Below are 12713 nucleotides of genomic sequence, written 5' to 3' on the forward strand. Positions count from 1 at the left end.
CTTTTTAAAAAAGGAGAGAGAGAGAAACCGGGGAGTTATAGACTGGTTAGCCTAACGTCGGTGGTGGGGTAACTGCTGGAGTCAGTTATCAAAGATGTGATAACAGCACATTTGGAAAGCGGTGAAATCATCGGACAAAGTCAGCATGGATTTGTGAAAGGAAACTCATGTCTGACAAATCTCATAGAATTTTTTGAGGATGTAACTAGTAGAGTGGATAGGGGAGAACCAGTGGATGTGGTATATTTGGATTTTCAAAAGGCTTTTGACAAGGTCCCACACAGGAGATTAGTGTGCAAACTTAAAGCACACGGTATTGGGGGTAAGGTATTGATGTGGATGGAGAATTAGTTAGCAGACAGGAAGCAAAGAGTGGGAATAAACGGAACCTTTTCAGAATGGCAGGCGGTGACTAGTGGGGTACTGCAAGGCTCAGTGCTGGGACCCCAGTTGTTTACAATATATATTAATGACTTGGATGAGGGAATTAAATGCAGCATCTCCAAGTTTGCGGATGACACGAAGCTGGGTGGCAGTGTTAGCTGTGAGGAGGATGCTAAGAGGATGCAGAGTGACTTGGACAGGTTGGGTGAGTGGGCAAATTCATGGCAGATGCAATTTAATGTGGATAAATGTGAAGTTATCCACTTTGGTGGCAAAAATAGGAAAACAGATTATTATCTGAATGGTGGCCGATTAAGAAAAGGGGAGGTGCAACTAGACCTGGGTGTCATTATACACCAGTCATTGAAAGTGGGCATGCAGGTACAGCAGGCGGTGAAAAAGGCGAATGGTATGCTGGCATTTATAGCGAGAGGATTCGAGTACAGGAGCAGGGAGGTACTACTGCAGTTTTGCAAGGCCTTGGTGAGACCACACGTGGAGTATTGTGTGCAGTTTTGGTCCCCTAATCTGAGGAAAGACATCCTTGCCATAGAGGGAGTACAAAGAAGGTTCACCAGATTGATTCTTGGGATGGCAGGACTTTCATATGAAGAAAGACTGGATGAACTGGGCTTGTACTCGTTGGAATTTAGAAGATTGAGGGGGGATCTGATTGAAACGTATAAAATCCTAAAGGGATTGGACAGGCTAGATGCAGGAAGGTTGCTTCCGATGTTGGGGAAGTCCAGAAGGAGGGGCCACAGTTTGAGGATAAAGGGGAAGCCTTTTAGGACCGAGATTAGGAAAAACTTCTTCACACAGAGAGTGGTGAATCTGTGGAATTCTCTGCCACAGGAAACAGTTGAGGCCAGTTCATTGGCTATATTTAAGAGGGAGTTAGATATGGCCCTTGTGGCTACGGGGATCAGGGGGTATGGAGGGAAGGCTGGGGCGGGGTTCTGAGTTGGATGATCAGCCATGATCATAATAAATGGCGGTGCAGGCTCGAAGGGCCAAATGGCCTACTCCTGCACCTATTTTCTATGTTTCTATGTTTCTATGTAACTCAGATAACCACACGTTACAACAGTGGTTTGTAGGAGAGCATCTCTGAATGTACACCATATCAAACCTTGAAGTGGATGGGCTACAGCAACAGAAGACCAGGAACATACACTCACTGGCCTCTTTATTAGGTACAGGAGGTAGCTGATAAAGAGGCCACAAAGTATATATTCTGTACTCTGTCATTGCTTTTCCCTTCGCATTGCTTGAAGTTCTCATGTTTGAAATGATCCACCTGGATGGCTTGTAACATCACTCACTGTATCTCAGTACACGTAACAATAACAAACCAGTTACCAAATCCAGATCAGCCCCATGTAGCTGGTTTAATTGCCCCTGTGAGCCATTCAATTCCTGGGCAATAAAAGCTGACACAAGGCAGTTGACCTAAGTATTAACTCTGTTGCTCTCTCCACGGACACTGCCTGACCTGCTGAGTGTTTCCAGCATTTTCTTTCCTTGCCAATGATGTCAAGATCCGGAAAACAGATTTAATCAGGCAGTGCCCCCGCCTGACGCACACATTTGTTTACCAGAGAGGCACACTTCCACACCAATCGCATGCCCCGGTGCTCAAGTCTGTTGGAAAATCTTTGTGGTAACCCCTAGCTTAATGAGAGAATATTCTAATGGCAATTGTCCCCCCCCCAGCCTGCCCCACTTGTCTTCCAAATTAGGAATCAAAGATCACTCAATAAGTAGACTACTCTGAAGGTGTCCAAACCAGGTCTCCTTAATCCATCTTCCCTTTAGATCTAATCTTCCCTTTCTTTGGCATACTTAGTATCAACGTCTTCTGCAACAAATCTATGGCAGCTGGGATATTGGTTCAGATCCCATATCAGAGACATGAACATATAAAACTTTGGATGAAAGCAACACTCACAACACACTGGAGGAACTCAGCAGGTCGGGCAGCGTCCGTGGAAACGATCAGTCAACGTTTCGGGCTGGAACCCTTCGTCAGGACTGTAGAGGGAGGGGGCAGAGGCCCTATAAAGAAGGTGGAGGGAGGATGGGAAGGAGAAGGCTGGTAGGTTCCAGGTGAAAAACCAGTAAGGGGAAAGATAAAGGGGTGGGGGAGGGGAAGCAGGGAGGTGATAGGCAGGAAAGGTGAAGAAGGAATAGGGGAAAACACAATGGGTAGTAGAAGGAGGTGGAACCATGAGGGAGGTGATAGGCAGCTGGGGGAGGGGGCAGAGTGAAATAGGGATAGGGGAAGGGAGGGGGAGGGAATTACCGGAACTTGGTACCAAGTATGTTCATACCAAGGGGCTGGAGACTACCCAGATGGTATATGAAGTGTTGCTCCTCCAACCTAAGTTTAGCCTCATCATGGCAGTAGAGGAGGTCATGTACGAACATATCCGAATGGGAATAGGAAGCAGAGTTGAAGTGGGTGGCAACCGGGAGATCCTGTCTGTGGTGGCAGACGGAGTGGAGGATTTTGTGTTTATAACTTTGGGAGGTTCTCCATGAAGCAGCTGCAGAAAGTTGTCAACCCAACCAGCTCCACCATGGACACTGGCCACCCCAGCATCCAGGGCGCCTTCAAAAGGGGATGCCTCAAAAAGGCAGCATCCATCATTGAGGGCCCCCATCAGCCAGAACATGCCCTCTTCTCAATGCTACCATCACGGAGAAGGTACAGGAGCCTGAAGAAACACACTCAATGTTTCAGGAACAGCTTCTTCCCCTCCGCAGTCAGATTACTGAATGGACAATGAACCCACGAACACTACCTCAGTGTTCTTCCCCCTCTCTTTTCCCACTACTTATTTAATTTAAATTTCTTTCTTTAATACAAACTTCTTATTGGAATTAATTACAGTTCCTATTATGATGTATTGCAATGTACTGCTGCCACAAAACGACATATTTCACAACATACAGTGTGCCAGTGATATTAAACCGGATTCTGATTCTCTATGCCTCTCCTACACCTCTATCAAGTCATGTCTCATCCTCCTTCACTCTGAAGGGAAAAGCCCCAGCAATATAAAATAATAACTATAATTTGCTATAATTATATGTAAATAAAAGAAAATTAAATTAAGTAAGTATATAGAACACAGAACATGGAAACCTACAGCACATTACAGGCCCTTCGGCCCACAATGTTGTGCCGACCATGTAATCTACTCTAGAAACTGCCTAGAATTTCCGTATCGCATCGCCCTCTATTTTTCTAAGCTCCATGTATCTATCTAAGAGAGTAAGTAGTGCAGCAAGAGAGGGAAAAAAGAATATTGAGCTAGTGTTCATGGTTTCATTGTTCCTCATAAGACATGCTCTCTAATCCAGGCAGCATCCTGGTAAATCTCCTCTGCACCCTTTCTAAAGCTTCCACATCCTTTCTATAATGAGTTCACCATAACTGAACACAATACTAAGTATTCTTACCTCTCTTTTTGCACTACTTATTGAATTTAATTTTTATATTTAATTATTATGATTTATGATTGTTTTATTATTATGTATTGCAATGAACTGCAAGTGCAAAACAACATATTTCACGATGTATGCCGATGATATTAAACCTGATTCTTATTCTGCGTATTACCAAGGGAGTGCTGTACTGTTGGTAGTGCCGTCTTTTTGCAGAGAAGCTAAGTCAAGAACTTGTCACTTCTCTGAAGTGAACGCAGGAAGATGTGCAGGTCGAAGAGAAGACCAGGAGTTATCCCTATGTCCTGATTCAAAGCCTATCAGCCAAGGAAACAGGCTGTCTGTGCATTACTAGGTTGATCTTGGTTAATGCACAGTGTGATCCCAAGCTTGTGGGATCGCACCGTGCGTTAACTGGCGACCACGTTTTAACGAGTACTGCATTGGCTGTAGGGTCTTTAGGATGTCTAGAAAGGGATGGGTAAGGTGCTATAGAAAGTCAGCCCTTTCTCCCTCACGATGAACAGAGCCAGCATCACTTGTCCTTGCGACACCTGAGGAAGTCAGGAATAACCGCCAGTCAAGACAGAGCAGCAGGCGACTATGGCGATTGATGGTTGCAGGTGGGGTTGAGGGGGAGAGGAGAAATACGACAGACAGACATGGTGTCAAGTGGGGGGGGTGGGGGGTTTGGCTTATTTGCTGGTCAAAGATCACTTCCACCATGTCGGTCATTGATTGGCCCATTTAAAGGATGTGCCCGGTCTTTCCCGTTGGATGTTTTGCACGCCTCAGCACTGATTTCTAGTTCCGGGTGCCTCGGGAGTATAAGAATAGCACGTGAGGGAGGCTCGGTCTCTTTTCCTTCCATCCCCAGGCCCCGCCTCTGGCCGAAGTCATCACCAGCGCTGAAGGACCATTGGGAAAGAGCGCTGCAGACATAGATGGACCCCCGCAATTGTTTAGTTAAGTATTCATTTGTAGCATGTTTAGTTCTTTGATCTTATAATTTGGGGAGATTTAATGGATTACCCGTTCAATTAAAGGGCAACTGAATGTCCACTATTGTGGCTTTGGGTAGTTTAGGCAAACTCTTGCCTAGTGTTACACTGTTCATTTTTAAATAAATAGTTAACGTGCTCATTTTAAACCTGTGTCCTCTGTGTCACTGCAACACACCCAAAATGCTGGAGGTACACAGCAGGCCAGGCAGCATCTACGGAGAAGAGTAAACAGTCGATGTTTCGGGCCGAGACCCTTCCTCAGGACTGGAAAAGGAAGGGAAGAGGTCAGAGTGAGAAGCTGGGGGGAGGGGAGGAAGAAGTACAAGGTGGCAGGTGATAGGTGGAACCGGGAGAGGGGGCGGGTTGAATCAAAGAGCTGGGAAGTTGATTGGTGACAGAGATAAAGGGCTGGAGAAGGGGGAATCTGATAGGAGAGGACAGAAGACTGTGGAAGAAAGGGAACAGGGAGGAGCACGGACTTCTATCCTCTTCTATCAGATTCCTCCTCCTCCAGCCCTTTATCTCTTTCACCAATCAACTTCCCAGCTCTTTACCTGACCACCTCCCCCTCTCCCAGTTTCGCATATCACCTGCCACCTTGTGCTTCATCCCCCACCTTTCCCCCACTTTTTTACTCTGACCCCTCCCCTTCCTTTCCTTTCCTGAAGAAGGGTCTCATCCCGAAACGTCGACCGTTTATTCATTTCCCTGGACGCTGCCTGGCCTGCTGCGTTCCTCAGCTTTTGGCGCGCGTGGCTCTTCTACTTCACTCATTGGATCCTCGAGCCTGCCTGCACATTACACACGGGTTGGTCGGGACACCCAGGTGTGATTGGGAAGTACAGGGACAGGGAGGGTGTTGGCTTTCCAAATCTGGAACATGACAAGGCTCACAATGATAAACCTAACTTCTGCTCAGCGAGTGACTAACGATTAACATTATCAAATCACGTTCATAAATCCTACCACCTCTGCTCAGCGGGTGTCTAACAATTGACATTATCAAATCATGTTGATAAATCCTCAGCGAGTGACTAATTTCACTGATTCCGCGAGGTGAAGGTTTCTCTCCGATTGTATCTGTCCGCTGCTTCACTGTATCTGCTTTTCAACCTCATTACCCTTATCGTGCCCCGCACCCTTCTAACCCAGGACAGGAAAGCAATGGTGCACACATTGAAGACAGGAGGATGTCAAAGATTATGTGATGGTTGAGTGGGTGAAAGCCTTCATTCCAGCTCACGTGCTGAATGCCTCCTTGTCTCTGGTTGTTAACCTCCAGAAGGGTCCTTGGCGATGACCTCAGAGTGAAGGTGCCATATATCTCGATACATTACTCAAGTCTCCTGGATACCCGCTGATAGTCTAAAAACATCCTTTTGATTTTATTTATAGATCGGTATAATGTTTCAAATCCTTCCCCCGTGTAGTTACAAGAAAAAAATTCAGATGTAATTCTACCTCTCGTATAAGGTCCCAAGAGAGTTCAACAGATTTATATATGTTATATCCTTTTTATGCTAATCTTATTTTGAGAAACGATGTATTAATTTCAGCTCCCCATCGCTGCCAATCGCGACTTTAGCAGATATTGAATGATGAATTTGAGTGGTGCGATGGCTGTGGGCCAGAGAGTGGGTCCAACACTTGGGCTTCCGAAGCAGATCTGTCTGGTGAGCCACAGGGAGTCCTGACCTTTTGAGTTTGGATCAGGGGAGTGGGGATGGTGGAATGGAAGATGGTGGGCTTTTCCGGGTTGCTTACACGTATTCCCCGGTGGTAGAGAAGGAGGCCGTTCAGCCCATCAATTCCGTGCCAGCACTCAGAGCAATCCTATCAATTCCATTCACTCACTTATTTCCCAGTAATCTATTCGCTCTCAAATGCCAATGCGCTCCCCCAGTTTTCCTGCCAGTGACCTACACCACAGGGGCAATTTACAGCCGCCAATCACCCTGGCAACCCACACGATTTTGGGATGTGGCCTTCATAAATCAGGGCACTGAGCACAGGAGTTGTGTAAGATGCCGCTAGCGAGGCGGAATTTTGGAGTATTGTGTGCAGTTCTGTTTACTGATCTGCAGGAAAGATATCAATAAGCATGAAAGAGTGCAGAGAAAATCTAATGGGCAAGATGGTGGTGCGGCGGTTATCACAGCGCCAGCGACTGGGGATCAACTCCCGCTGCTGTCTGAGAGGAGTTTGTACGTTCTCCACGCGGGCTTCCTCCGGACGCTCCCGTTTCCTCCCACATTCCAAAGACGTACGGGTCAGGATGTTCAATGGACTGAGCAGCGCGGACTCACTAGGCCGGAAGGGCCTGTTACCACACTGTGTCCCTAAATAACCAAATTTACAAGCTCGTTGCCGGTACTTGAGTTATAAGAAAAGTTCGAATAGGCTAAGACCTTGTTCCCCAAAGCGTAGGAGAATGTGGGGAGATTTGATAGAGGTATACAAAATTATGAGGTGTATAGACAGGGTGAATACTTGCAGGTTCTTTCCCCTCAGGTTGGGCGAGACTAGAACGAGGGGTCATAGATTAAGGGAGGAAGGTGAAATATTTTAGGGGAATATGAGGAAAAATGTCTTCACTCAGAGGGTGATGTGAGTGTGGAATGAGCTGCCAGCAGAAATGTTTTAGTTGTAATATTTAATAAAAGTTTGGATAGGTACATGGTCTGGGTGCAGGTCAGTGGGACTACGTCAACTAGGCTCGCATGGACTTGATGGGCCAAAGGCCCCGTTTCGGTACTGATGTACCATATGACTCGGTGGTCTAACCCAGAGGAAACCCACGCTGTCACTGGAAAAATGTGCAAACTCCACACACAGACGGCGGCAGAGATTGGAATCGAACCCAGGTCTCTGGAGCTGGGAGACAGTTGCGCTATCGCAGCACCGCCAGCCGCTGGCTGTCCCGCTGGATGGGGCTTGTTGAGAGACCTTTCACGGGGAAATGGAGCTCCTTGGCAAAGTGGGGTTTCAGCCAAGGTTCTTTCTCATGGAGAGTTTCTTCAGTGGGAATTCCACCCTGCCACGTTATCCTTATCCCAGACTTTTTTTTCCCATCTGACTTCTAGCTACAATCACTCTCTGTCCATAAATATGAGGATCTGGAGTTCAGCAGGAGGGAACGATCACCCCGTAGCGCAGTGGGGAATGGGAGAGCGGGCCAGAAGTTTGGTGAGCGTCCCCAGCGCAGGTCCAGGGAGAGTCCGGCACAAGATGAGTGGCCTCACCCTTACTCTGGAGTTCCTGCTGGACATCAAAAGGGAAGGGGGGATTCACCATGATCCAATGAGGCCCGTGGCTGTGGAGCAGGAGGTGAGGGCGGCACGGTAACATAGCAGTCAGTACAATGCTTTACAGTACAGGCGTGTAAGGAGTTCAATTCCCGCCATTGCCTGTAAGGAGTTTGTACGTTCTCTCCGTGATCACGTGGGTTTCTTCCAGGTGTTCCGGTTTCCTCCCACAGTCCAAAGACGTACCGGTTGGTAGGTTAGTTGGTCATTGTAAATTGTCCCATGGTTAGGCTAGGGTTATATCAAAGGATCACCAGGCGGAGCAGCTCGAAAGGCCGGAAGAGCCTATTCTGCACTCTTCTCAATAAATAACTAAATGCATAAATGATGGGAATCTTGGGTGGGACAAGGAGACCTGTGTCTGGAGATCCAGGGTAGGAAACAGGATCGGCTAATTGCCCATGGGGTCCAGAATTTAAGTTTATAGGTATGATTGTGTGTGCAAACACATATAAGTCTGCAGATGCATTGACCAGAAGGGGGGTTGGTGTGTGTGTGTGTGTGTGTGTGTGTGTGTGTGTATTTATAACACTGTATGTATATGAAAGTATCTGCAAAAGTGTGACACAGATACATGAAATCTTGTGAGCGTGGGTGGGCCTCATTTGCCTTTCCATATATGACCGTGTAAGTATGCAGATGGATGCAAGCGTGTACGTAGTGTGTAGTGCTCTGGAAAGGTAACCCCAGGTTCATTTGTTACACGGATGTGCGAAGGATTTTAGCATCGCTCTTATCATTGGTCTAAGCAGTCAGCCAATTGTTTGGTTAGGGTGTTTTCTCTGGCACTGAGTCTAGGGCAAGGACACTTAGCAAAAAAATATTTAAAGATATGGTCATCACTGGCAAACTCTGCATCAACTTCCTGAAGGCAGAGTGCCTTCGAGAAATGCTGGAGCAGACTTGATGGGCCAAATGGCATGAGAGAGAGGGAGGGAGGAACGTGAGTGTGTGTCTGTGTGTGGGTGTGAGTGTGTGAGAGAGAGAGGAAGAGGGAGGGAGGGAATGTGAGTGTGGGAGAGAGGGAGAGACATAGAGAGGGGGGAGATAGAGAGGGGAGAGAGATAGAAGGAAGAGGTAGACAGAGGGAGAGAGGGGTGGTGAAAGAAAAATAGCCCAGATGATGGTGAATGTTTAAGGGCAGGTGAACACACAGAGATGTGAATGTGCTGAGGAGGGAGAAGCAGGATAAATACCCTCGGCCAACTCAATAACCTCAAAGCACATTCAGGATGAGTGTGTGAGTGTGTGTGTGTGTGTGTGTGTGTGTGTATGTGTGTGTGTTTGTGTGTGTGATTGACATGCCAATTCAAAAGCAATCAAATTTCAATTCCTGTGCGAGTCTGTGTACACAGGATCGTGTAAATGCAGGCATGAAAAAACTACGTGTGCAAAAATGTTTTTTATGTATATGTATGGTATAAGTCAACGCTGGGCTCAGGATAAATGTTCCCAGAGTTAGCAGCTAGCTGGTGTCTGCTGGCTCAGTTCAGACCTAGTTTCTGATTGACTCCAGCCAGACCAGGTTAACCTGCCCCATGGGGAAGTGTGGGAAGGGGAGCAGGATTCCTCCATTTTCAGGGTAGGCCGAGCCAAGCCCAGTTCACTTGCTGTGGGAATGATGAAGTGCGACAAAAGAGGGGATGATGAGGTTTCCTCTAAGCTTGGGCCTTAGCCTTTATCTGCCCTCATCATTTATCCTCGTGAGGTGGACTCATTCCCAGTTCCCATCCAGGTGACCAGTACATCAGCTTAAGAGGGCGATTAACAATTTTCAGGGTGGGAATCTGAAGAAGGAGGCCAGGTTAAAAGGGACAAGTGTTGGCTCGTAGACACCAATCTGCCGTATTCAATTTACTGGGACCAGATATTAAATTCTAGACATTTTCTTATGAAAACCAATTCAGCCTGAGATAGATTTTGTTCCACATTATTACTCTGGAAACTGTAACCACTTAGAAACATTATCCCATGGAGAATTGCTGAGTGTTAAATCTTAGTAAGGAAATTCCTCCCCCCACCTTGCAGATCATCTCAAGGACCCAGTGGAGGTCAACCAAAGAACGCCATCGCATTCCACCCATCCACTCCCCTCCCGCCAATCTGTACTCAGACTATGGACCTGCTTGCATCCCGCTTCTGTTTGGGCTGGAGGGACGTCATGTGGTACCTTTGCGGATACTTCCGTCAGACGAGTGTTCAAAGTCTCCGGTGGTCAACAGGAAGCAGGCTCTGTCCCGGGCGTACCTCTCCCTTCCTCCAGGCGTGACCGGCTGGTTCTCCTCTGGCGACAGGGCCTGGTCAATGGTAGGACAATCCTCATTGGCCAAAGCAGCATTGGCGGCGTCCCCGTTCTGCTTGGGATCTTACACACACACACGCACACACATACACACACACACACACACACACACACACACACACACACACACACACACACACGCACACACAGACACACACACACGCACACACATACACACGCACACACAGACACACACACACGCACACACATACACACGCACACACAGACACACACACACGCACACACATACACACGCACGCACAGACACACACACGCACACACAGACACACACACACAAACACACACACACACACACACACACACACGCACACACAGACACACACACACACACACACACACACACACACACACACACACACACACGCACACACAGACACACACACACACACACACAAACACACACACACACACACACACGCACACACACACACACACACGCACACACATACACACGGACGCACAGACACACACACGCACACACAGACACACACACACACACACACACACACACACACACACACAGAAAGAGAAAGAACACACATAGGCAGGTTATTGGTTAGACTCGCCAAACAGGCCCTCAGAAACAGACTGCAGATAACCCCAAGGACCTCAATGTCCTCCATCCCAGATCCTTAAAGGTGAAAGGGTAACAAAGCAAGTCAATTCCTAATGCTTATAAATGGGTCATGGACACCAATTGAAGGATTTAATTTATTGATGCCAGGCATTAAATTCTAGAGGAATGCTACCGACTGGTGTTTTCCAGGCTGAAGGAGTTTGTGCTGAGGGTGAAGCCACCACAAAGACTTGGTGGGAAGGACCATAGTACAGGGTTCTTCTGCTACTGGAGTTTAGAAGAACAAGGGGAGATAGACCATAAGACATAGGAGCAGAATTGGGCCATTTAGCCCATCGAGTCTGCTCCGATATTCAATCATGGCTGATCCTTTTTCCCCTCATCAATGAAACCTTATCGAATATTGAACGGCCTGGATAAAGTGACGCGGAGAGGATGTTTCTTAAAGAGAGGGAATCTAAGACCAGAGGGCACTGCCTCTGAATAGAATAGAAAGGCCTCCCTTTAGAACACAGACGATGAGGAATTTCTTTAGCTAGAGGATCATGAATCTGTGTAATTCATTGTCATACAGAGCTGTGGAGGCCAAGTCGTTGGGTGTATTTAAAGCAAAGGTTGATAGGTTCTTGACTAGTCAGGCCATCAAAGGTTATGGTGAAAAAGGCGAACGGTATGCTGGCATTTATAGCAAGAGGATTCGAGTACAGGAGCAGGGAGGTACTACTGCAGTTGTACAAGGCCTTGGTGAGACCACACCTGGAGTATTGTGTGCAGTTTTGGTCCCCTAATCTGAGGAAAGACATCTTTGCCATAGAGGGAGTACAAAGAAGGTTCACCAGATTGATTCCTGGGATGGCAGGTCTTTCATATGAAGAAAGACTGGATGAACTGGGCTTGTACTCGTTGGAATTTAGAAGATTGAGGGGGGATCTGATTGAAACGTATAAGATCCTAAAGGGATTGGACAGGCTAGATGCGGGAAGATTGTTCCCGATGTTGGGGAGGTCTAGAACGAGGGGTCACAGTTTGAGGATAGAGGGGAAGCCTTTTAGGACCGAGGTTAGGAAAAACTTCTTCACACAGAGAGTGGTGAATCTGTGGAATTCTCTGCCACAGCAAACTGTTGAGGCCAGTTCATTAGCTATGTTTAAAAGGAAGTTAGATATGGCCCTTGTGGCTACAGGGGTCAGGGGGTATGGAGGGAAGGCTGGGTTCTGAGTTGGATGATCAGCCATGATCATAATAAATGGCGGTGCAGGCTCGAAGGGCCGAATGGCCTACTCCTGCACCTATTTTCTATGTTTCTATGTTTCTAAGACAGGAGAATGGAGTTGGGAGGGATGATAAATCACGGGAAGGCGGAGCAGACTCAATGGGCCAAATGGCCTGAACTCTGCTCCAACACGTCATGGTCTTATGGATCAGAGGCAAATTTCCTTTTATGAGAATGGTGAGATTATGCGGAAGGTGCAAAAAGGAGCTGTTGAAGTTTTCATCAGAAATGTAGAGTGGAGATATGAATCATAAGAGGAGCACGGATTAGAACTGGAAACTCCTACTTGCAGCTCCGTTCGACAGAAGAGGGTGGGACAGTGGGGCGGCTGGTAAGAGTCACCGCCTGTCAGCTCCAGTGAACCAGGTTCAATTCTGACCGTGGGCGCTGTCTC

The 12713-nt window shown here is 47.3% G+C and overlaps 1 protein-coding gene across 7 annotated transcripts in view; it reads right to left on the reverse strand.

The window, feature by feature from the left end:
• Nucleotides 1–12713, reverse strand: part of LOC134354123 (potassium voltage-gated channel subfamily C member 1-like) — a 232180-nt gene that overhangs the window by 97439 nt on the left and 122028 nt on the right. For all 7 annotated transcript variants that reach the window (XM_063062912.1, XM_063062911.1, XM_063062909.1 and 4 more), the window contains exon 4: nucleotides 10317–10511. In XM_063062912.1, coding sequence (XP_062918982.1) covers nucleotides 10317–10511 — 195 coding nt within the window. The remainder of the gene's footprint in view (nucleotides 1–10316; nucleotides 10512–12713) is intronic.

This window comes from Mobula hypostoma, chromosome 11, assembly GCF_963921235.1.
Source record: "Mobula hypostoma chromosome 11, sMobHyp1.1, whole genome shotgun sequence".
In the NCBI taxonomy this organism is placed as follows: domain Eukaryota; kingdom Metazoa; phylum Chordata; class Chondrichthyes; order Myliobatiformes; family Myliobatidae; genus Mobula; species Mobula hypostoma.